The sequence below is a fragment of the Engystomops pustulosus genome, chromosome 8 (genome assembly GCF_040894005.1).
Source record: "Engystomops pustulosus chromosome 8, aEngPut4.maternal, whole genome shotgun sequence".
In the NCBI taxonomy this organism is placed as follows: domain Eukaryota; kingdom Metazoa; phylum Chordata; class Amphibia; order Anura; family Leptodactylidae; genus Engystomops; species Engystomops pustulosus.
The window spans coordinates 83,516,572-83,541,679 of NC_092418.1; the positions used below are offsets into that span (position 1 = coordinate 83,516,572).

Sequence of the window (25,108 nt, forward strand, 5' to 3'; positions counted from 1 at the left end):
TTGCATGACAAATACAAGAGTTTTACATTTATTAGAAAAGAATAAAAGGGTAAAATGTGTCTGAGCACTTGCACATTTTTTCTGTGGAAATTTCATGAAACTTTACAATTAGAACATAAAACAATAAGACGGACGAAGTTTACAGGAGTTTGCAGTCAGGGATATGAGTAGTGCATTACTGATGGGGAGTATGGGGTAAAACTGCAGCAGCTGAGGTTTTTGTTGGTTCTATGATGTTTGGATGTATATTACATTCATTAACTGGTTCAAGTCCAAGCAGCAACATACTCATACACCGTAAATAAGAAACCCAACCCCATAATGAAAAGTCTCAGCACATCTGTACAGAGGACATAAAAAGACAAGTCTGGTGAATGGTCGTCCGAACTGCCAAGAGCGGTTATAGAACTAACCAAGAAATGCGGCAGAGGTGACGCGCTGAAGTCACACGGTTCTCATTTTCAACTACCATCCAAACATAAACTCCATGGCTTTGGATACGATGCTCTCATCCTTTTTAGGAGTCTGCTTATCTGACAAAACCTTTAAGAAAAAAAAGGGAAAAAAAATTGTTAGGAAAAAATGAAAAGCCTTAGATCAGATTAGAAGTTTTATAATTGGAAAAAAAAAAAAAAAAGCTACGAAATATAGTCACATAAAAACAACTGAAAGTCCACCTCAGGGGATTTAAACTAAGTTTTGTATACGAGAACAAGAAGTCTGTCAGTATTTTTGGCAAGATTACAGCCAATAGAAAACACTTACCTGGTAGTCATTAGTTGAAACTCTGTATGCTGCTGCAAGAGGCCTCATTCCTGATCTTGGAGTACCCATCTGCTTAGTGGGTGTACCGAAAGCGGCTGCTGGAGGTGTGAAGACTGAAGAGACGGATGACGCCGATGTCTTCTCACCGCTGTCCATTACACTCTAAAAAGATTTTGAATTGTCACTCACATCAAAAGTCTCAACACATCTGCAAAGTATCTGTAAGGAGAGCTTTCTGGCCGTAGTCAATAGCTTCTCAGTTAGCTAAACCAGTTCCCTACACTGTACTGAAGAGACCTGACCACATCAAAACAGTGCTGTCTACAGTTGGGAATCTGTTGCATCTGGAATCAATATCTTAAATCATGCCATTAGGCTCCCTGAAAGTCATGCTTGATATTAAAGGGGCTGCCTTACAAGGTAGCCAAGAGGCAATGTTTTCCTTATCCTATACTGGAAAACATATTTGTGTATTTCTCAGAGCACCCATGGCTGTAAGTCTCTGGAAGGAGAGCCCTTACTTTCTGAACAGAAACCAAATTTTGCTAATAATTTACATGACACTTCACATTTTTCATTTACAAGTAATTCTACTTCAGAGAACCTGTTACTTTACAGTCAGGAGGGGGAGAAGTGTGAATTCTATACCCCCATCTTCAGTATATGGGGGAGGGGGGGGGGGGGAAGATTGGATCTTTAACAGTAACTCAAAGTTGGAGAGGGAGATTCTTATGTATTGCCTCCTGACGACCAGGCTTTTTTTTTGTTTGTTTTTTTTGCTCCTAACCTTCAAAAATCAAGGAAATGCAAGATGGTGGCATCCATGTGCCGCCACAATTCAGATACCGCCGGCAGCTTTGCAAGGGGTATTCAATACTTGACACCAGTGATCAGTGTCAGCACCGACCACAGGTGTAAGTAGTGTGTGTTTGCTGCAAAATGCTGCAAACACCCACCCTGTATGGAGAGGGTTCAGACCTTGTCTCAGGAAGGGGTTATAGGATTCTTTTATTTTTCAAATGACTTTATAGGTAAATGGGTGAGATTTAAACTAAAAGTGGGATTTCTAAACAGGATCTTTCATTGCCCTACACAAGGGTGAAATGTAATACTTTAAAGGTGCTAGTAGTAAATGGAATGACAGGTTCCCTTTAAAGAACCAGTAGAGATTATCATATTTGCCGTTTTTACTTAACACAAAATTGTACTCCTAAAACCCACTACCTACTGTGATACAACAGCTGCTAACAAAAACCAAAGCAGAGTTGGTTTTGGTCATGGTACATTATTCCTACCTTATCGACACAGGGCTTTACACCAATCATGATGCAATCTCCAAATATCTTGCCATCTTTACTTAACGCTTTCCTCCCCTGAAGTTTGGACTGGTACTGTATGTGCATCCAGTTACCTGCATTTGACATCTGTCAATAATAAGAAAAATTTATAAGGAAGAGAATTGTTGATTATTAATACATTGTTTTACCAGGGAAAACGCTTCTTACCACGTGTTTTACTATATTCCCATACTGAGCAAACTGCAGTAAAATGTAGGAGGCAGAAGCTTGAGGGAACCTAAAGATAGATGGTACATGCATTAGTTTCAATAGAAAAAGACCTGCGATCTGAATAGGACACATACACACCAAATCTGTTCATTTTTGTGCTAGTCTTTTAGTAGAAGTTCAAACACATTACAGCTAAATTATTTGTGCAGAAAGCTCCTCCTATTCCAACCAACAGGAACTATACGTTGTTAAGAATGGGAAAATGGTCAGGTTGAACGTCAAAAACATAGCTTACCCAAATACTGTAACCCAAGTATCATCTAGTTGGTCCTCAGATGTCAACGCGTCACCTTGTGTGTAAAAAGGATCTAGCTGGGCCGGAGACAGTGCTCCTTTCCTGGTTTGTACAATGGTTGATGGGCTAAAAACACTTCCGGCTGATGGAGACAAATGAATACTTTATATATACACAAAAGAAATTTTGTAAGACTTCGAGCTGCCCTTACCCACACTCCCATTGAAAATTATTAAACCCTTTTACAGCCAAGAACGTTTCTCACACGTCATTTACTACATTGTAGCATAATAACTCCTTTCATTTGGTTCCGTTTTAGACACAAAGTTTCAGCCTTTCCCTGTTCTCACCATGCTCTACGCCACACACACCTTCCTTGCTCACTGCTCCAGCCTGTCCACATGACGTCTCCCACTGTTTTGTTTTCACTGTCTGTCCTCACTGGCAGACAGGAAGAGGGGAGACGGATGGAGCAGGATAAGTCACAACTGTAGCTCCTCCATTTCAGCAGAGCTCAGAGATGTAAACAAAGTATCATGGTGTGTCTGCACAAAGCACAAAAGTAAGAAGCAGGACTGCCGAATCACCTAATGATCATTCAGAGATTAAACACAAGGCAGTAACGGCACGTGGGCAACTTATGTAAAAGAGCAGCCATCCCCTTTAATTCCAAGGCCTGGTCCAAACCAAGATTAGAAATTCCAGTTTACAGTACAAAATAAGTGGATTTGGTTTCCCAAAACTACATCTGCACTGGAATAATTGTGAATGTTAACTGGAGACCATTCTAAAGCTGTGAAATCCGTAGGATGAAATGGACAGCAAAAGCGGCATAAACAAAGATTTTGCAGTCTTATCTTCAGACCAAGGCTTTGATCTAAAATTGGTTTGCCAAACTTTTAAAGAAAATATTGTTTCCATTTAAAAACTGTGCGAGGAGGACACCTAGTGACTGTGTAGAAGAAGTGAACACATTACATCCAATGTAATAGTAATGGGCATTCAGACTTTATCCAAAACAAGGGTTCTCTAGGATTAAGGGGGAAGAGGTCCTAAAGAGCACGCTACTTACATGGAGTAGATGGCATTGCTCCCACATGAGACATCTGCATTGTCGACAAGTTAGACTATAGGAGGGGACAGCAAAACAAAAAAACAAAGAGCCATTAAAAGAGACAAAGATTCTTTCCAAAATAAGAGCTTTTAGCAAGGTACCCCAGAAAACCATTTAACTTTAAATGAGTTGTGCTAGTACATCTTTATTTTTCTATTTTGGTCAGCTTTATGTGTGCCAAGATATTAATTTTTTGTACACATATGTCACAAAGGCAAAAATTAAAATTTAGCCACACTTAAGCATCTCATCTTCGAAAAAAAAATAAAAATTACAACTTCACTTAAAACCATCACGCATCTACTCCATGCCCCAGTGGCCTCTTTCGATTCCTCCTACATGCAGTCTTCAGCATACAGCTTGCCTTAGCCAGAGTTCTGCGCATGCTTCGAAGACAAGGTTGCGTGGCTGCGGCAAGCAGTCTGTAGGAGGAATCGAGAGAGGCCACTGGGGCATGGAGTAGCTGTAGCTCCTGCTCCATGGCGCATCTATTCCACACCCCAGTAGCTAAAGAAAATTTGCATATTGATAAGATAAAAATTTTATATAGATCTGGGGCACTAAGTTTTAGTCAAAGCAGCATCAGGCTGCCACTAGATCTAACTTAATAGGTAGATCTGTCACGGTAAGTTTCCTTTAAAGGCGCAATCTATTCTTTTCAACTCTATGTGAATGCCTAAGGCAGGCTTGACACAAGCAACTTTTATCTGCCCGAGCGGCCCAGACACTGAGCAAGGGAACTGAAATGCTGAGATGAGAGGCTGAGTACAGTGATAGGACTTATTTCACAACCATGTCAGGGCTCTTCAGTTTTAGGAGAGCATAATTAAAACTAAAAATTACGGTTGACTTTAAAGGGCACGTGTCATCAGGTCTCTGTCACTATTTCTGTCACCATTACCTGTCGGAGCAGCTCACCAGGATCCCATCCCAGCCTTTATCTAGCCAATTCATACATGAATCATTCCAAAATCATCTATACTTTATTATGTAAATGAGGCTGGTCACATGGTCAGAGGTAGTGATGTCACCCGTTTCCCCTCCCCGCTCATGTCTGTGTGTAATGTATAGTAAAGCATTGCTGGTGTCTGTGCTTTATCTGCTGACATGCTGCATCCTCCCATACACAAGTACCTGACATGTTCTGCTATAACATGGCTGCCTGGAGCTGTTGTATCTCTCCTATACACACACAGGCTGCAGGGGGCACCAGCAAGCACGGAGGAGCCATTACACCATTATACAAACTGTCAGTCATGTGTATAGGAGTATCCCATACACACAAAGGCAGCAGGGGACGTGGCCATCAGCATCAGGAAGTACTCCTATACACATGACTGACAACCTGTATAAAGGTGTATTGTCTCCTCTATGTATCTCATACACACACAGGCTGCAGGGGCACCAGCAAGCACATGGAGGAGGCCGTCAGTCTGGGTGTGTAGCTGTGCCTCCCGCTCATGAATAAGACGAATATGATAATGATTCATTGGTACATCTCAAGTCATTTGCATACAGCTTTAGGACGAGATTGCTTAAAGTGAACCTGTCACCAGGGACCTCATTTTCACTAAACACAGGTTGCAGAAGCTTATTACTCCTGCAGTGCAAATCTGCCTTTCTGCCTTTTCTAGGCATTTGCATTACAATATACACTCACCGGCCACTTTATTAGGTACACCATGCTAGTAACGGGTTGGACCCCCTTTTGCCTTCAGAACTGCCTCGATTCTTTGTGGCATAGATTCAACAAGGGCAGAAAAAGGGTAATGAGACCGGCACCACCTTCTCCACACGGCCTTCAAACTCAGTCGCGTCCCAGAGTGTAAACTGACATAGAATCGCCGCTCCCCGGAGGTGCACGTGTGAATATACAGTGAATCAAACAGTCCCACGGGAAGAGAAGACACGGCACTCACCGGTATGTGCAAAGCTGAAGTCTTTATTCGGACGGACACAGGACAGGAGTGCATCACTCCTGTCCTGTGTCCGTCCGAATAAAGACGTCAGCTTTGCACATACCGGTGAATGCCGTGTCTTCTCTTCCCGTGGGACAATAGATTCAACAAGGTGCTGGAAGCTCCTCAGAGATTTTGGTCCATATTGACATGATGGCATCACACAGTTACCGCAGATTTGTCGGCTGCACATCCATGATGCGAATCTCCCGTTCCACCACATCCCAAAGATGCTCTATTGGATTGAGATCTGGGGACTGTGGAGGCCATTTGAGTACAGTGACCTCATTGTCATGTTCAAGAAACCAGTCTGAGATGATTCCAGCTTTATGACATGGCGCATTATCCTGCTGAAAGTAGCCATCAGATGTTGGGTACATTGTGGACATGGTCAGCAAAAATACTCAGGTAGGCAGTGGCGTTGCAACGATGCTCAATTGGTAGCAAGGGGCCCAAAGAGTGCCAAGAAAATATTCCCCACACCATGACACCACCACCACCAGCCTGAACCGTTCATACAAGGCAGGATGGATCCATGCTTTCATGTTGTTGACGCCAAATTCTGACCCTACCATCCGAATGTCGCAGCAGAAATCGAGACTCATCAGACCAGGCAACGTTTTTCCAATCTTCTACTGTCCAATTTCGATGAGCTTGTGCAAATTGTAGCCTCAGTTTCCTGTTCTTAGCTGAAAGGAGTGGCACCCGGTGTTCGACGTACTGTGCGTTCAGAGATGCTCTTCTGCCTACCTTGGTTGTAACGGGTGGCGATTTGAGTCACTGTTGCCTTTCTATCAGCTCGAACCAGTCTGCCCATTCTCCTCTGACCTCTGGCATCAAAAAGGCATTTCCGCCCACAGAACTGCCGCTCACTGGATGTTTTTTCTTTTTCGGACCATTCTCTGTAAACCCTAGAAATGGTTGTGCGTGAAAATCCCAGTAGATCAGCAGTTTCCGAAATACTTAGACCAGCCCTTCGGGCACCAGCAACCATGCGACGTTCAAAGGCACTCAAATCACCTTTCTTCCCCATACTGATGCTCGGTTTGAACTGCAGGAGATTGTCTTGACCACGTCTACATGCCTAAATGCACTGAGTTGCTGCCATGTGATTGGCTGATTAGAAATTAAGTGTTAACGAGCAGTTGGACAGGTGTACCTAATAAAGTGGACGGTGAGTGTAATTTGTGTTATTACTGACCTTGCACCCTGACTAAATCGTGGGGTAGTCACAGGGGCTGGACTTTGGTTTGGATGCATTTCAAAAAACATGTGACTTGTCTGTCTTACTCTCTCCTCAGATCTTAGCCCCCACCTTTGTGCTCCTGTACAGCTCCACCTCCTTCTCAGAGGTCGCAGCCTGGTGAGATGACGTCAGTGGGAGAGGGAGGAGCTGTACAGGAGCACAAAGATGGAGGCAGCCTGCAGCTCAGACAAGTCACATGTTTTTTGAAATGCATCCAAACCAAAGCCCGGCCCCTGGGACTACCACAGGATTTTGTCAGGATGCAAGAGTAACTTTTAACACACAATTATATTGTAATGCAAATGCTTAGAAAAGGCAGAGGGGCATTTTTGCACTACAGGTGTCATGGGCTTTTACAATCTGTCTTTAGTGAAAATGAGGTCGCTGGTGACAGGTTCCCTTTAAGTTTACAGGCATGTAGAGGGACAATACTTTCTAATGGCAGTTTATGAAAATATATTTAGTTTCAGGGGGTTAATTTGCTTGAAGGAAGTTTAACTCTTTAACTTAAGGAAGTTACCGTCATTCATGCTTCCATTATTAACAGCACGCTGCAAGTTGCTCTGCTATTTTTCTCCATTATTTAATAATGGAAAGGGGAACAGCGCCTGCAGAATGCAAGCGTGAACTTAGCCTTAAACACTGTTCTTGGACTGCCACCCACAACTCTTCCCATATAAAATTAACTTTAAACAAAGGATAGCCTCATTATGAAAAAAAACATTTTACCAGCTTTCTGGAATTTAAGGGTGTAGAGCCAAGGCCTGGACTTAGAAGATCATCATAGATACTTGACACAGGAGGTGCGCCACTCTTATCTTTATGTGCTGGAACCACAGGCTGAGGGGGAGAAGATCCTAAAAGAACAAACAATAATATTAGGCTCAATCACAGAAGATTACTGGAAGAGAATTCAGAAGAAGCTACAATATAACCTGAAATATTACCTCCCACCAAGGGTGATCGCAGCTCCATAACTCCTAATGATGGACGAGGCTGTGGCGTTACAGGTGTCTGGATATCACCCATGAGGAAACCAGGCAGGAACTGGGCACCGCCGCCAGGCTTGGGAGATGTTGGAGAACCTAGCGTCATTGGTTCACCACCTGTGGAAGCAGCGGAAATGGAAAACCAAAAGGAAATTAACCAAGTATTTTGAATTCAGATGATAAAACATTCCAGAATGCTCTATCCCTTTGGTCCCTCAACTTTACTTGGAGAGACAATGGGTGCATTACGATGGTCGTAGAAGCTGGAATGCTGTGATCCCAATCCCCAAGACTGGAATCTGTCAAGTCAACATGGGGGCAAGAAAAGAAAATAAATTACTTATGTCGCTTTTGCCTCCATCATTTGAGGGCGAGCGACCATGGACACCTCTGGCCGACTCAAGAGCTTTGACAGAGGCCTCAGCAAGCCCAGTTATTACAGTTACAGAAAATCCATTTAAACTTGTTGAGATGGATGATTTAAAGGGGTATTCCAATTAATGTTATTGTTTGTATTATAAAATGTTTTCCAATATCAATCTCTCACACTTCATAGATCTCTCCTTGCCGTCATTCCATAGGAAGCTTCTATGTTACTTCCAGTGGACAGAAATCTCACCAAGGTCACACAGGTGCTCGTTACATCAGAGTAATCACAGCTGTGCAATAACGAGCTGTGCACCCGTGTGACCATGGAAAGATTCCTGTCCACTGGAAGTAACATAGAAGCTTCTATAGACTGACGAAAGGCTGCGATCTAGAAAATCCTTAGAAATTGACAAAGTATTTTGCAACATGTATAACTTTTAATCGTAAAAAAACTAACATTCATTTGCTGAAATGGGAATATCCCTTTAAAGGGGTATTCCGGGAATATGAACGTCTGACACAAAAACCCATGATGATATAAATAAATAAATACAACAATACTCAATGTCATTAGTCACAAAACGGAGCTAAAATAATATGATTTTATGATTTACAAAATTTATGGCCTCTCTAAAGTAGGTGGAGTTATCACTAAGATGGCCGCCACTGGAAACTACAAGTTCCATGATCCTTTAGTTCTCAGTAACTCCTCCTACCACTTATGCTCTGCTAACAGTGATGATGTAACAGGTTTTCTTGCTCTGTTACCATAGTAATGATGTGTAACTGCCATCACCACAACACTGACCATACTGGATGCACTGCAACCAACCGACTACAGCCAAACATAGTCGTGATCACATGACCCTTCCCAGGCAGGTACAGGACATGTGATGTGGACATGTGACCAGCGGCCATCTTCTTTTCTGCGACGGACCGCGCGGAGGAAATTAACGGACTGATTAAAGGGCCAGTAGCATTTTAATTCTTCATTACAGTGTATGTCATCAGCATTTTCTGCTAAGGGGAGCAAAATTTTAAATAACAACTGTTGGAAATATGACATGATGTGGCTTGAGAAAGTTTAAGGGTCTTTGTGGACAGAGGAAGAACTAAGCCATAAATGCCTACATTGCCCCTAATAAAGATTGCAGAGACAGCTGCATGTGATTACAATGGACTGTGCTATTACACCTGGAGGCCATCGCCCCCTGGAGATTCTACCAGATCCTGTGGGAAACAAAGACTCAAGTTACTTGTCCTGCAAGGTTGTGGGATAAGAATGTATTGATTCTACATCATCATTGGATTGGCCAAGACAGTGGTGGAGGTGGGATGATGGGCAATGTGTATGAGCTATGTGTGTGTGTGTATATAAGATGGTATACAGATCTTTAGTTAGAGCACTTCCTTCCCACCATCTCTCTATCCCTTAGTTAGTTTACCCTCTATGTGTATTCCCCATGTATTGTAATAAATCCCATATAAAGATCCGTTGAATGTTGTTGTTAATTTAATATTAACTGGCACCCCAAAACCAAGCAGATTTTACATTTGGCACCCCAGTCTGGACCTGTAATTTAAATTCTACAGAGAATCCACGGCAAAATATCTGCGCTATTTCAATCTATGAACGGAATTTGGATCTTTGGTACAAAGAAAATCCTGGTAAGTAACAAGTTTTCATATTACATTACTATCTTTGATAAGTCAGGTTGTTTTATGTGAATGTATGGGAAGTCGCCTGTTGAGATTGTAGGTTAACGTTAAGTGTGAGCGGTTGTGTTTAGTGTACAGAGGTAAAGTTGTAGGAAAAAGGGTGTTCCTTGATATAGCTGTACATTTTCCTAGATTGAATGAGTATAAAGGCTTAAGCAGTGTGTAAAGTAGACTTTCGGAACGTTAGTATAGTAGGTAAACTGTGTTTGTTTAGTTTGTCATTTTGTGTGTTTGTCAGTGTGTATTGTTGTAACAGAGATGGAACTTGTTCAAAACATTGTGAAAAAGTATGCGTCTGCTAGATACCAGTCATGTGCAGATGGTTCACTAGAGGAGCAATATAAGGAGCTGATGATGCAGTGTAAGGCCCATAATGAGAAGTTAGATAGGAAAGTGCTCAGTAAGAGGGAAGAAAGAAAGGTTGGGCAATGAAATTATGATGTTAATTAAGATGAAAGAATTGGCTGAGGTAAAGGAAGTAAATTGGTCCATACAAAGGCTCCAATGTAAGGAAAGTATAGACAGAATCAGTGACTCTGATTGAAATTTCTGCTAAAACAACTAGTGAGATGGATAATCTACAAGCAAAGGTGGATGAGCTGACTTTAAGAAATGAAGATTTGAATAAGCAGCTACATGAGTGTAGATTGAGTTCTGTGTCTACTGAAACTCATACACAGTCCTTAGAAAGGGAGATACATCAGAGGGACATGATAATTACCTCACTAAAGGGTCAGTTGTCTGAAACAATGGCCCAACTGTGTAAACAAGAAGAGCAGATACGGTCTCTCCAACTACAGAACCAGACGTGCCATAAAGCAGCAGATGTCTGCATTGTCACACCCGGGGGTTGGAGTGATGAACACAATCTAATACCTGCAGAAAAGTCTCCAACACTCACCATCCAAGATAGACTACATCTGTGTCAGGTCATTGGAGAATGGGATACAAATGAATCACCAATAATTGTATCCAATAAATTTGAAGCTGTGGTGAAGCAATACAACTTGTGTAATAAGGATGCCTGGTCTATGCTCCGAGCATGGCTTCCTGGGCCTCTGGCCGCACAATTGTCGTCTGCACACATGGGAGATGAGGATTGTGGTGCAGACTTAAGAAGGAAGGAATTGCAGCGTATCATGGGAGGGAGAGATGTAAGGGGTGAGAATACCCTGAGAAGATATAGGTTCAGGACAGGTGATGACCCCCTTATCTTCTGTAACAAGTACCTGACCTTATTTAGGAGTGTTTACAACTGCCACGATATGTCTCAGGATGACTCTGATTTCCTCTATTCAATGGCAAATCAGTGTAATGTGGATTACACCACAAAGGTTGCCCTTAGAAATGCTACATCCCTAGAGAACTTTATTAATATACTCAGGGACTGGTGTGAGGAGTCTAACAATAGGGGTGAACCATCAGGATATCTGTCTACAGAGTACAGAGCTAGGAGGACGAGATATGTCAGGTATTGCTATGGATGTGGGAGGCCAGGACATATTAAACGTTTCTGTGATGTAAATAATGCAAACCATGAGACACATTATAATTCATTGCATGCAGAAATTAATGCCATTGAGCCTGAGACCATTGAGGAGGCCATGACATCTTTTGGAAGTAGCCACACAGAGGCATATGAGGAGACCCTGGCACCTCCTGAAAATAGCCATACAGAGACATGTGAGGAGAAAACATCACATGCAAATAAGATTCCCAATATACACAGGGATAAGAAAGAACAGCCTCCCTCTCACTGCAGACAGCACAAGGAAGGTGCTAATGTCCCAGTGTACAATCCATGGGCAGGGCTGCCATTCTGGCTATTCTGGAGCTGGTCACAGATCGCCCTCCCCCTGCTAATAAACTCTGCACAGTACAGCAGCAGCGTGGCTTATTAATGTGTGGATATAGCGATATACATTGTGAATTAATAGACTTGGAATTGTGTTGATGGTATGAATTGCAAGGTTTCTAACTATGTTTTCTTTCTCTTGTAGACTGGATTTCTTTTGTCACATGACTCCAGGACAAAGAAATTAACACTTTGTTTTGTTTCTACAGGCTCCATTTTTTGATCTCGTGTTTTACATATCTGTTTTAAGTATTTTTTGTGTGATAACTGTCATTGTGTTTTTGTTTTAGGCAACAAGGTGGTTGGCTGAAGAAACAAGTTATTAATATTGACATTTTTGTTTACAGGTCATAAAAAAGGTAGTATGTATACAAATAAAACCACGTGGTGTAATGAGCTCAAAATTTATGAGGGTTAATTGTTTGCAAACAATTAAAAAAATGAAGTAACATCCCATTGTGATGTGTAGGTCCTGTGTGTAATATAATTGTTGTTTTTTTTTTGTGCTATGTCTGTTCTTTATCTTGTCCCATAGATGACTTTACTTAATCATTGACAGAAGGATTGGAAACTGCCTGGTGTCCCACCCTAAGATGTGTAGAAGCTGAATTAGCTCTCATTGTTTTATGTTGTCTGTTTTGTGTTCTGTTAAATGTAGTATGTAAACTGTGTCAATACACATTTTTTGTTTTTGTTCCTGATGCTCAGGAATGTTGGATTTGTTGGATTTTTTTTTTTTCCCCGTTTTTTTTAAATGGAGCATTTTTTTTTTCTTGATTCAAGTATTATTTTTTTTTTTTGTTATACAGTGTTTGGTACCATTTTGTGGTACCAAAGGGGCATGGTTTTAGAGAGTAATGCAGTACCAAAGGGGCAGACTATAGTGAATTCACATAAATATTTAATTTTTTTTTTTATTTAAGGTTTTTTTTCTCTGATACATTTGTCTCACTGGCAACTTAATTTTAAGTTTCTCAAACAAACTGCACGCTCCTTTATACCAGTAAAGCATCTAAATGAAGAACATAGGGTATTAAAAGCAGCATTCAGTTTGAATTTTTTTAATTTTAATGTTCTTAATCTATGTGTGTGTCTTCAAGGTTGCGTAAAACATATAGTAATTAATGGCTCAGTATACGGTTACTATATTGTATAATGCACAAGTAAGATTACCAATATAAGAGGTTAGATGGACACCTACTCTAAAGGTTGATTAGTGGAATGACTTATAATTTTTTTTTTTGCTATGTGTTTTATGCACTTGATATACTTTTGGTTAATTTATAAGTCAGGACGATGGGAGACATATATAAGGTGTGATATGAACATTTCTATGGAGTGTAAATATAAACTTACAGAATTAGATTTGGTAATGGGAAAAAGCTAAATGAAAGTTTATGTTTAAACTAAACATATTTGAAGTCAAGTAAATCTGGAAACCCTTAGATAAACCACCCTGCAAACTTCTACTTGAAATCAATCCTTTGATTTACTATTGGTAATGTTTTATAGTTCTGTTTGGGTTTCCTTTTATGTAATTTCATATCTATAGCTTAATTGATATCTACGATGTTATTGCCAGCTTGCATTCTATATGACGTGGGATTTATATTTGCATATTGTAAATATGACAGTTACTAGCATATATGGAGATCTATATTTGTTGGATAAATGGTATAGATGAAAAATGTTATTCAAGAAATGGATATGAGAATGAATGTGAGTGAATGGTGTGATGACCATTGGTGCCCTATTCCTTACCCATACAACCTTCAACTACTTTGTCTTGAGGAAAAGCCAGAAGAAGAAAGATCATTTCCACACCCAAAGAAGATAATGGAGGAGAAATGGATTTTATTTCTGTTCTAAATATGGTCTAATGGTGTGTGGGCCTTTCAGGGCCAAAGGGGCATAATGTTGGAAATATGACATGATGTGGCTTGAGAAAGTTTAAGGGTCTTTGTGGACAGAGGAAGAACTAAGCCATAAATGCCTACATTGCCCCTAATAAAGATTGCAGAGACAGCTGCATGTGATTACAATGGACTGTGCTATTACACCTGGAGGCCATCGCCCCCTGGAGATTCTACCAGATCCTGTGGGAAACAAAGACTCAAGTTACTTGTCCTGCAAGGTTGTGGGATAAGAATGTATTGATTCTACATCATCATTGGATTGGCCAAGACAGTGGTGGAGGTGGGATGATGGGCAATGTGTATGAGCTATGTGTGTGTGTGTATATAAGATGGTATACAGATCTTTAGTTAGAGCACTTCCTTCCCACCATCTCTCTATCCCTTAGTTAGTTTACCCTCTATGTGTATTCCCCATGTATTGTAATAAATCCCATATAAAGATCCGTTGAATGTTGTTGTTAATTTAATATTAACTGGCACCCCAAAACCAAGCAGATTTTACAACAACTAATTACACATTAGCTTATATTTTGAGTGCCCACTTGTATATGAATTATGCTGATTCCTGGAATACCCCTTTAAGGCAACCTGTAAGCAGTCTTCACCATACAACGATGCAGATTGTGTTAGACGTTGTCACTGGACATCTGTGTGACTTTTGTGTGTTTACATTCTAGGATTGTAGCTGGACTTTGAACACTCAGGCGAACTGGTGTGCAATTCCCCCCCCCCGATTCACTGTTTTTGGTCCGTTTTTAAGCAGTACGTCCAAAATGCATGCGTTTTTGACCAGTTTTAATTAAAGATAATTGGTAAAACCTTTCAAAAATGCATGCGTTTTATAACGCATACATTTTTTAACAGACTACTTAAAAACAGACCAAAAACAGGCTCAAAACGCCATGTGTGGCATCACCCTTACTCAGAAGGGGAAGGCCTTTCATCACAGGTCCGACATCTTTACAGAAACAATGAGAAAAAGCGAAGGAACCATTTCCTGCATTTCACCCTTACTCATTGGCTGAAGATTTTCACATGGCTCGGGGGTCATTTCTGGCACAAACGCCTAGTAGATCTATAAAAGAAATCTACAATCAAAATCAAGCATGATAAACCAGGGACACTTACTCATAGATCCAGGCACCGTGACTGTGGTATCTTCTTATATGGTTATCCATGGTCTCCTGCCTTCTAAAATCAACTGTGTAATCAGGCAACAACAGGAAGTGCAGGGAGAAGGGAGACCTGCTCTGCACAGTGTAAAATCCAGTGAAAAGACATCACCGAGGGGCTCTGGTAACACCCCACAGAGCCCCTCAGCGGCATTTTCATAATTATAAAAGTTGATTTTAGAAGGAAGGCGGCCATGGATTACAAATTAGCACAGTCACAGTGCCTGAATCTATGAGTAGGTGCCCCTGATTTGTCATGTTGGATTTTGATAGTAGATCTTCCCCTAAAATGTCTTCATAGACAAACAGCACCTAGGATTAATTTTAACCAAGAAAATTGCCGATCAATAGTTAAATAGCAGCAGAAACCTTTCCTCAGGTTACAAAGGCAAAAACCTGCTGAAAAGTTCCCTTTAACTTGCAGGATCTAATCAAAGGAGTAATAGTTATGTCATGGAGGATAGTAGTAGTTACAAGCAATGCAAGGATACTATAGAGATACATTGATATCATAACAGACTGGGGGGTGGAGGGGCGCATAGAAAGTTCATAGATTCCCTCTGAAACGTTACTTGTTGGAAAATCCAATAAAACTGTATGTAGCATCCCCGCTGACGTCTAAAGTCACTGGGTGGTCCGAAAGGAAATAAAGGTTTTTTCATTTTCAAAAGGAGCAATTCCCTATTGTGTGTCAGTCATTGGATATATAATATATAGACTGAATAAAAATTGTCTCAGGAAGTCCGGAGTCCATAGCAACGTTGCTGCAGTTTTCTTCTGCTCCCCCACTAGTACGGGGTCTCCATATACTGGACACACCAGGAGACCCTAAGGGTGATGCCACACATGGCGTTTTGAACCTGTTTATGGTCGGTTTTTAACCCCTTAAGGACGCAGCCTGTTTGCAGGTTAAGGCTCGCAACTTTTTTTTGAAATTTGACCAGTGTCTCTTCCTGTGGTTATAACTTTTGAACACTGTTACTTATCAAAGCGATTCTGAGATTGTTTTTTCCCCACATGTTGTACTTCATTTTAGTGGTAAATTTTGGCTGATAAGTTTTGCGTTTATTTACAAAAGAAAAAAATGATGAATTTTTAGAAAAATTTGCCATTTTCGAAATTCAAAATCACCGCGTTTTCAGGCAGATAAATTTACCACCTAAATAACTTGCAGAATAACATTTCCCATTTGTCTACTTTACATTTTCATAATTTTTGAAATGTTTGGATAACTTATTTTGACGTCACGTGGCCTACAAATCGAATAGCGATTTTCCGTATTTTCGGAATTGACTATTTTGGGGATAAATACGGTTTCAAATCAAATTTTACATATTTAGCTACAAAACCCCCAATATAACCAACCCATTTTCAAATCTGCACCCCTCAAACTATCAGAAACAGCTTTTAGGAAGATTGTTAACCCCTTGAGATCTTCATAGTAATGGAATCAAAATGGCGGTGAAATTTAGAATGGTCAAATTTTGTCGGTTATACGTTCATTTAGCCCTAAAATTTACACATTTCCAAAAGATAAAAAGAGAAAACTCACCATAAAATTTGTTCTACAATTTCTCCTGAGTGCAGCGACCCCCCACATGTGGACATTACTTGTGTTATGGGGGCACAGCGAGGCGCAGAAGGGAAGGAGCACCCTGCAGCTGCCAGGATTTTAGTTTTCTGGTTGCCCCCTTTTGAAGGCTATAACATTTTCGCTTTTCCGTTATTGGGGCCATGTGACGGCATTTTTTTTGCGGGACGAGATGCTTTTTCCAGTGTTACCATTTTGGGGTTGGTATCACCTATTGTTGAAAATTTTGGAACTTTTTTTGAGGTCATGAGTAGAATAGCATCAATTCTGTACTGGATTTTTTACTTTTTTTTTTTTTCGTGTTCACCGCATAGCCTAATAATCATGTTATCTTTATTCTATGGGTCGATACGATTACAGGGATACCAGACATGAATATTTTTTCTTATGTTTTACTAAATTTGCCAAAAAAACCCGAATGTGGGGAAAAATCTATCATTTTTGCATCGCCGTCTTCCAAGTGGCATAACATTGTTAAGTTTTTGGCTACAGAGCTGGTTGATGGCTTGTTTTTTGCGGGACATGTTGTTCTTTGCAACAGTATCATTCTGGAGTACATATGTTTTGTTGATCACTTTTTATTGCATTTTTAGTGGGATATAATAGGTAAAAATCATAATTTTTGGCGGGTTTTTAACGTTTTTTTTTTTTAAGGCGTTCATCATATGGGTTCAATAGTTATTTAGTTTTATTCTATGGATTGTTACGGACGTGGTGATACTATATATGTGGGGTTTGTGTTATGATTTAGACTTTGAGTGTTATATGTCTATTTATATGTTTTGGGGCTTATGGGCATTTTTAGTGATTTATAAAGTAATTTTTTTATTGAAAAACTTTTTTTACCTGATCCACCATGGGATATGAACAAGCAATCATCTGATTGCTTGTTCCTGATAATACTCTGCAATACTAATGTATTGCAGGGTATTAGCAGTGCCAGCCTATGCAGATGCATAGGCTGACACTTTGCCTTTAAGATGACGTCACAGACGCCATCTTAAAGGTAAACCCTCCAGGCTTCTCTGGGGTCCCGATCGGACCCCAGAGGTGCCAAAACAGCGATCGGACCCCCCGAAAACGGTGCGGGGGGGGCCGATCGTGGGGTAAAGACCCCCAGAAGGCATGTTAAATGCCGCGGTCGCGTTGACCGCGGCATTTAACAGGTTAAACACCCGCGATCGGAGCCCACTCCGACCGCGGGTGTTAGCCGGGGATGTCAACGGTACATTACCGTTGAAATCCCGCGGCTAACGATGCCGGTTCGGCTGCTATACAGCGCTGAACCGGCATCGTCTCTGCGCAGTAGCTGTACTGCGCTGAGCGCTATTCGCAGGACTCAGCGCAGTACAGCTACGGCGCAGAGCGCTAAGGGGTTAAGCAGTCCGTTAAAAAAAACGCATGCGTTTGACAGGTTTTACCAATTATCTTAATTAAAACTGGTCAAAAATGGATGAGTTTTCAAAAAAAAAAAAGCATGCGGTTTTTGGACGGACTGCTTAAAAACGCCATGTGTGGCATAACCCTAACGGAGATGCCGTTTATTACAGCTTCAGCTTTCTCCGTTCCTCCAGCAATACAGACTAGGTGGTCACATGACCGCTGCGTCTAAAGGGGGGTTAATCAGAGCTTCTGGGTCTGATCAGATCCAGTACAGCTCTGAATATCATCAGCAGTCACAGGGGGTCGTTTACCCCTGCAGGAGATACCCCCAGTACAGGGTAAAAAAGGAAAAATAAGTAAAAATTTACCAAAAAATTTAAAATGTCCCCCTGGGGTGTTTTATAACCTCATGGGGGACATATAAAGTAATCAAAATGCCCAAAACAAAATGGGCAATTAATAATGATTTTGAGTTAATTTGAAAAGTTAAAAAAGACATTTTTTTTCCCTTAACTTCAAATAAAAATGAAAAAAACAACTCTTTAAAAACTTTATCAATTTGACTAGTCCTAGTCAGGCTGAACTATTAAGGGTTAAACAGCCCTGTGTGTTACAAGAAAACACTGCAAAAACCAACTACATTGATAAATTGCTCGTCATTATAGCGTTTCCAGGGATGATCCATTCAGGGGTTAAGACTCCTAACGGTAACCCCGCTGCCACCCCATAGACTGCAACACGTGTCACACACGCCATCCTCTAAAGTGTGTCCCTCCTCCGCTACCGTACCTGATAGCTAGGCCGCTATTACTGATACAAACTGCTGGCGCGGGAGGCTCCACTCACCCAGAGACTCCAGGGAGAAGAGAGACATGATGACAGGGCAGCTCCCAGCGCGCCTTTCAAATAATACAACTGCTAAGCGCCGGGAAGTCCGGGTACTGCGTCACTTCCCCCGCACCGGGCTCGGGTTTTTTGTAAATATTTCAAGCAGCTCCACCTAGCGGTGACCGGGGCGTAGTACAGGAATCTGAGTGCACAGCAGCCCCTCCTAGCGGTGACCGGGGGTGGTACAGGAATCTGAGTACGCTGCAGCCCCACCTAGTGGAGACCAGGACGCAGTACTCAGTGCACAGCGGTGACGGGGTGGTATTGCAGGAAGCTGAGTACACAGCAGGCGTTTCCTATTTACACAATAAGGGACTGACAGTGAAATTCTAGAGGCTGGTGGATTAGCAGACACCCCCTCAGCCTGTCACCATGGATACATGCTACAGTAACCGCATTACCCGCTTGTGTTGCGCATGTCTGCATCCCTGTGTCCTCGGCCGCCATTTTGTAGTGGACTGGAGTCAGAGCAGATGTTACATAATAAGAATGGGATGGGCAGGATTTGTAACTCAGTGTTCACATTAGTGTTGTGGTTTATTAAAAATAGAAACTGTGACTCAGTGCAGGATTAATTAATTACTAATTATAATAATTTATTAATTCATTATGACAGGAAAAATTGCTCTATTTTTTTCCACAAAAATGATGGAATCTGTGGTGAATTCTATTGGTGCGGTGTTATATCTCCATACATGTATAACTGTGCACATGTCCTCGTATTGTAGGGATCTGTGAGGTGCTATGAGGTTATGTCCCCACAGATCCTTAAAGAGGACCTGTCACCCCATTTATCGGCACTAGGAGCTGCTTACTAAAGTAAGCAGCTCCTAGTGCTTGATCAAACGCTGCAGTGTTAGGGTGAAGACACACATGGCGTTTTTGGGCCGTTTTTAGTTCGTTTTCAGATCGTTAAAAACGCATGTGTTAAAAAACGCATGCGTTTTTTGAAAACGCATGCGTTTTTGACCTGTTTGAATTAAGATAATTGCTCAAACCTGTCAAAAACGCATGCGTTTTTAACTATCTGAAAACGCACTAAAAACGGCCTAAAAACGCCATGTGTGTCTTCACCCGTAGAGTGATAGCGTTACCGGAAACCTCCACTAACGCTATCTAACACTGCGGCGGGGTACAATGCTTTGCAAGCTGTCCGATGATTACATTGTACCCCGTCGCAGTGTTTGATAGCGTTACCGGAGGATTCCGGTAACGCTATCACTCTAACACTGCGGCGTTTGATCAAGCACTAGGAGCTGCTTACTCTAGTAAGCAGCTCCTAGTGCCGATAAATGGGGTGACAGGTCCTCTTTAAGTAAATGCTTACGCCCAGTGGTGTAACTACAGTGGTAGCAGCCACAGCAGCTGCTATGGGGCCCACAGTGTCAGGGGCCCTATCATCTGACCTGACAAACTAAAAAGGGGAGGATTTGCACCATAATATACATATTATGCTGCACATTGTACATATACACTCACCGGCCACTTTATTAGGTACACCTGTCCAACTGCTCGTTAACACTTAATTTCTAATCAGCCAATCACATGGCGACAACTCAGTGCATTTAGGCATGTAGACATGGTCAAGACAATCTCCTGCAGTTCAAACCGAGCATCAGTATGGGGAAGAAAGGTGATTTGAGTGCCTTTGAATGTGGCATGGGTGTTGGTGCCAGAAGGGCTGGTCTGAGTATTTCAGAAACTGCTGATCTACTGGGATTTTCACGCACAACCATCTCTAGGGTTTACAGAGAACGGTCCGGAAAAGAAAAAACATCCAGTGAGCGGCAGTTCTGTGGGCGGAAATGCCTTGTTGATGCCAGAGGTCAGAGGAGAATGGGCAGACTGGTTCGAGCTGATAGAAAGGCAACAGTTACAACCAAGGTAGGCAGAAGAGCATCTCTGAACGCACAGTACGTCAAACTTTGAGGCAGATGGGCTACAGCAGAAGAAGACCACACCGGGTGCCACTCCTTTCAGCTAAGAACAGGAAACTGAGGCTACAATTTGCACAAGCTCATCGAAATTGGACAGTAGAAGATTGGAAAAACGTTGCCTGGTCTGATGAGTCTCGATTTCTGCTGCGACATTCGGATGGTAGGGTCAGAATTTGGCGTCAACAACATGAAAGCATGGATCCATCCTGCCTTGTATCAACGGTCCAGGCTGGTGGTGGTGGTGTCATGGTGTGGGGAACATTTTCTTGGCACTCTTTGGGCCCCTTGGTACCAATTGAGCATCGTTGCAACGCCACAGCCTACCTGAGTATTGTTGCTGACCATGTCCATCCCTTTATGACCACAATGTACCCTGTAACATCTGATGGCTACTTTCAGCAGGATAATGCGCCATGTCATAAAGCTGGAATCATCTCAGACTGGTTTCTTGAACATGACAATGAGGTCACGGTACTCAAATGGCCTCCACAGTCACCAGATCTCAATCCAATAGAGCATCTTTGGGATGTGGTGGAACGGGAGATTCGCATCATGGATGTGCAGCCGACAAATCTGCGGCAACTGTGTGATGCCATCATGTCAATATGGACCAAAATCTCTGAGGAATGCTTCCAGCACCTTGTTGAATCTATGCCACATTGCCAATTGAGGCAGTTCTGAAGACAAAAGGGGGTCCAACCCGTTACTAGCATGGTGTACCTAATAAAGTGGCCGGTGAGTGTATGTAATGTATATATGCTGTATGTGTATGTATACAATGTATGGTGTGTAACTCACACAAGTGAGTATAGAAATAAGTATATTTTTGAAGTGGGAAGGGGGCCCCATTCAGAAGCCTGTTATGGGGCCCTGTCTCTCCTAGTTACGCCACTGCTTACGCCATATGCTAAAGGGGGGAAAGGTGGGAAATACTACTCCAGTTATGGATCTAATGCAAAAGAGGAAGAAGTTTTACACATTTTTGATATTTTCCATTTCTTTTGGAACAAATTGCTTTCGCTTAAAAATAGCAAGTGAAGAGGTTTTATCAACTATCAATGTTAAATCTGTTCAAGGGATAGGGGATAAAAAGACGATTGGTGGGGCAAGGGGGTGCAACTTCTGAGACCTCTACCAATTACAGGAATAATTATCCTAGCTATCTCATTCCAAATAAGTGATTGAAGGACAGGATGAGCACAGCGCGCTGTTATCTCTCATATGCTGTATAAGTGATATAAGTGAATTGTAACGCTCCAATAAGCTGTGTTCACCCGCAGCCTTAGAATTGTATTTTGAAGGCTGCAGGAAGGGCTTAAGCCCAATCGCAATCACGTTTCTACTGAAACACTAGCGATCAGCAATAAGCACCATGGGAGGAATTCATCATACACTCCTGATGGTATTAACTCCGAAGCCTGCACATGTCAGATATACTGAGAGGCTCCGGCTTATATATCCGGCAATTGGCGTGTGGTGGGGCAGTTCCCTGGCAGGTCCAGGGGAAGGCTATAGGAAGTATGCCGGTGCGGGACAGTCCACTCCACCACCCAACATGGCCGCCTTAACATGTGGCATGGTGATGCTGTGAGGGGTATGATAGATACAATTCCTGAACATGTGCAAGGAATTGCAACTATTCCACGGCTTGTTTGCACGCAAAACACGTGACCAAGCCCCTCCCCATTGCGTTTTAAAACTTTAATTTCCGATTATGTCATCCATTTCAGATCAGTGGGGGCCACCATCTATAAATGGGAGACCAGGTTCCCTTTAATGCGCAGCCGTAACTTCACCAATTCCATTTAGCGAATGGGGCTCATTTATTAAAGCCCCTGCGCCAGTTTTCTGTCGGACTTTGCACATTCTTTTTAGTGCTAAATGCTTGCATAGGTATTAAATAAGGGCCTGGCGCATCACGCAAAACAAATTACTAAAGTAAGCAGCTTCTAGTGCTTGATCAAACGCCGCAGTGTTAGAGTGACACCTCCGGTAACGCTATCTAACACTGCGGCGGGGTACAGTGTAATTGTCGGACAGCTCGCAAAGCTGTCCGACGTACTCATGAGGGGGCGGGGCTAGGGGCGGTGACTGCTGCCTAGCGTGCAAGTGGGGCGGTCCAGGGAAGAGGCAGCGCCTGGGACCGCCCCCTAATGAATACGTCAGACAGCTTTGCGAGTGGTCCAATGATTACATTGTACCCCGCCGCAGTGTTAGATAGCGTTAACGGAGGTTTCCGGTAACGCTATCACTCTAACACTGTGGCATTTGATCAAGCACTAGGAGCTGCTTACTTTAGTAAGCAGCTCCTAGTGCGAAAATTAAGGTGACAGGTCCTCTTTAAAATACTATGTCCAACAGAATTGTTTTGCACATTTCATGCAGCAGGTAAATGCCTTGCTTTGGATGCACAGCTCAGTAACACAAAGCTTCCAGCAGGGGGCCATCTCCTGTACTCCTGTATCATCGCTGTGTGCTCCCCCATAGCAGCGACTGGGATCTGCAGTGTCAGCTTTCACTTCTCTCTGTTGTCTGCAGTCACCAATAGGAACCAGCAGCAGAATATCCAATGGCAGGCGGCCTAGAATATATAACAGGAAGACAAACCCTTCCATGCCTGCAGTGACGAGCGGCTGTCACTAGTCCCTGGTGACTATCCTCTGGCTGCTGCACATTGTGCACTGGACACACATGTGATGCTCTCGCTGGGAGATGAAATTAAAGGTTTCTCAAAAAACAGACTCAAGAAGCAATGTACGAGAGTGACATCCTTATCCGGGAAGAGAATCATAGAGACCTGGAAAGATTCTCTGGTGCATGTAGTGGATGACCCAGATCAGCCGGATGGACCAGCCTGCGGCTATGTGCAGGACCTCAGCCTGGACCTACAAATCGGGGTCATCAAGCCATGGCTTTTACTTGGTGAGTGGAATTTTATCGTGTCATGATATTAGGTTAAAATATACACATAAAGCCATGTTCACATGGTGAATTGTAATATCTACACCGTGTTTATTATGTGCACTGATTCTGTGATCAGCGTCAAGTATCTGCCATGGATTTACATGTCTCAAAGCTCCTAACCCCATTCATACACACTTCTAATCCTACACTTCTAACCAAATGTCTCCCCTTATCCAAAAAGTGTCACTTTTATAGGTTGTATAAAACGCATATTGCTGCTGAAGAACTTCTAAAAAAAAGAAGATGCACTTGATTTTTTTTTTTTAGTGCTTGACATATAAGACATCCCTAGGAAAATGAATGAAGAATGGGCCTTTTATGCAGAAAAGATCAGCAACACCTCATGTGCAGCCCCTTCTCTCTACTTCTTCATCACAGAATTGGCCATTAAGGGTTAATTCAGATAAACTGAAACATGGGTCAACCATGGATGAGACACATGCAGAATCCATGAAGAACATGGACTGCACGCCAGCATAAAAAGTAGGAATGTGAATAAGGCCTTAGACTTGGGACAAGATTTACGATCACAATACAATGCTGAAGTATGAAGTATATGGTAGGATCAATCAGACAATCTATGGTTAAAGTACCCTAGGGCAGTGATGGCAAACCTTTTTTACACCGATTGCCCAAACTACAACCAAAACCCAATTTTTTTTCGCAAAGTGCCAATGCGACAATGCGAGTAACTTATTACTCCCTGCTGTGTCACAGGTTTAAATTGTATAGGCACCTGAGGACATCAGTACGATAGAAAGAAGGAGAAGTAGTTTGGATTATCATTGTAGTTTCCTTTTGGGGTCCTGGGCTGCCTGGGACTGCAAGAGAAGTTGTGTCCTGTCTGGTGAACCCTGCCCTCGGGTGATGGCCTGGGTGCCCATATAGAGGGCTCTGAGTGCCACCTATGGCCAAGACTGCCCTAAAGGGTCTGAAAAATATTAAAAAAGTAAATAAATAAAAAAGAAATCATTCAAATCACCCCCCCTTTCCCTAGATCTTATGTAAATATAAAAAACAGTAAAAATCATAAACATGTTAGGCATCGCCACATCCCAAAATGTTCAATCTGTCAAAATATAATAACAGTTATTCCCGGCGTTTAACCTGTAATGGAAAATAGCGCACACAGTCGAAACTTTTTTTTGCCAGGTTGCAAAATATTTTTAAAAAATCATTAAAAAGGGATCAAAAGGCAGTCCAGCCCTTTAAAATGGTAGCATTGAAAATGTCATTAAAAGTTGCAAAAAGTATGAAAAAGTTATTAGTGCCAGAAGATGGCAAAGTTTTTATTTGCAAATGTATGAAAACAATATAAAACCATTATAAATTTGATATCCCCGCGATCGTACCAACCCAAAGAATAAAGGAGACATGTCATTTGGGTTGCACAGTAAAAGCCATAAAATCCAAGCCCACAAGATAATGGCGTAAATGCA

General features: G+C 42.0%; 3 protein-coding genes across 5 annotated transcripts in view; 2 read left to right on the plus strand and 1 right to left on the minus strand.

The window, feature by feature from the left end:
• NUP35 (nucleoporin 35) lies at positions 1 to 18,881 on the minus strand. Of its 3 annotated transcripts, none has more exons than XM_072121562.1 (9): positions 18,727 to 18,881; positions 7,834 to 7,992; positions 7,616 to 7,743; positions 3,641 to 3,695; positions 2,569 to 2,710; positions 2,271 to 2,340; positions 2,061 to 2,189; positions 766 to 927; positions 1 to 543 (listed from the first exon to the last, which is right to left on the minus strand). In XM_072121562.1, exons 1-9 carry the CDS (start codon positions 18,752 to 18,754, stop codon positions 466 to 468), a joined length of 951 nt encoding a protein of 316 aa, XP_071977663.1. In that variant the 5' UTR covers positions 18,755 to 18,881; the 3' UTR covers positions 1 to 465. The 3 variants fall into 3 exon arrangements, with proteins under 3 accessions (XP_071977663.1, XP_071977664.1, XP_071977667.1); XM_072121563.1 differs by having other exon boundaries at positions 18,670 to 18,821; XM_072121566.1 differs by lacking the exon at positions 18,727 to 18,881 and adding an exon at positions 18,521 to 18,643.
• Positions 10,533 to 11,864, plus strand: LOC140075527 (posterior protein-like). The gene has a single exon (XM_072121603.1). The coding sequence runs from the start codon at positions 10,533 to 10,535 to the stop codon at positions 11,862 to 11,864; it is 1,332 nt and encodes a 443-aa protein (XP_071977704.1).
• DUSP19 (dual specificity phosphatase 19) overlaps positions 18,632 to 25,108 on the plus strand; it is a 13,979-nt gene continuing 7,502 nt past the window's right edge. Inside the window, exons 1-2 of the mRNA XM_072121567.1 lie at positions 18,632 to 18,818; positions 23,244 to 23,627. Coding sequence (XP_071977668.1) covers positions 23,402 to 23,627 — 226 coding nt within the window. The 5' untranslated portion in view covers positions 18,632 to 18,818; positions 23,244 to 23,401. The remainder of the gene's footprint in view (positions 18,819 to 23,243; positions 23,628 to 25,108) is intronic.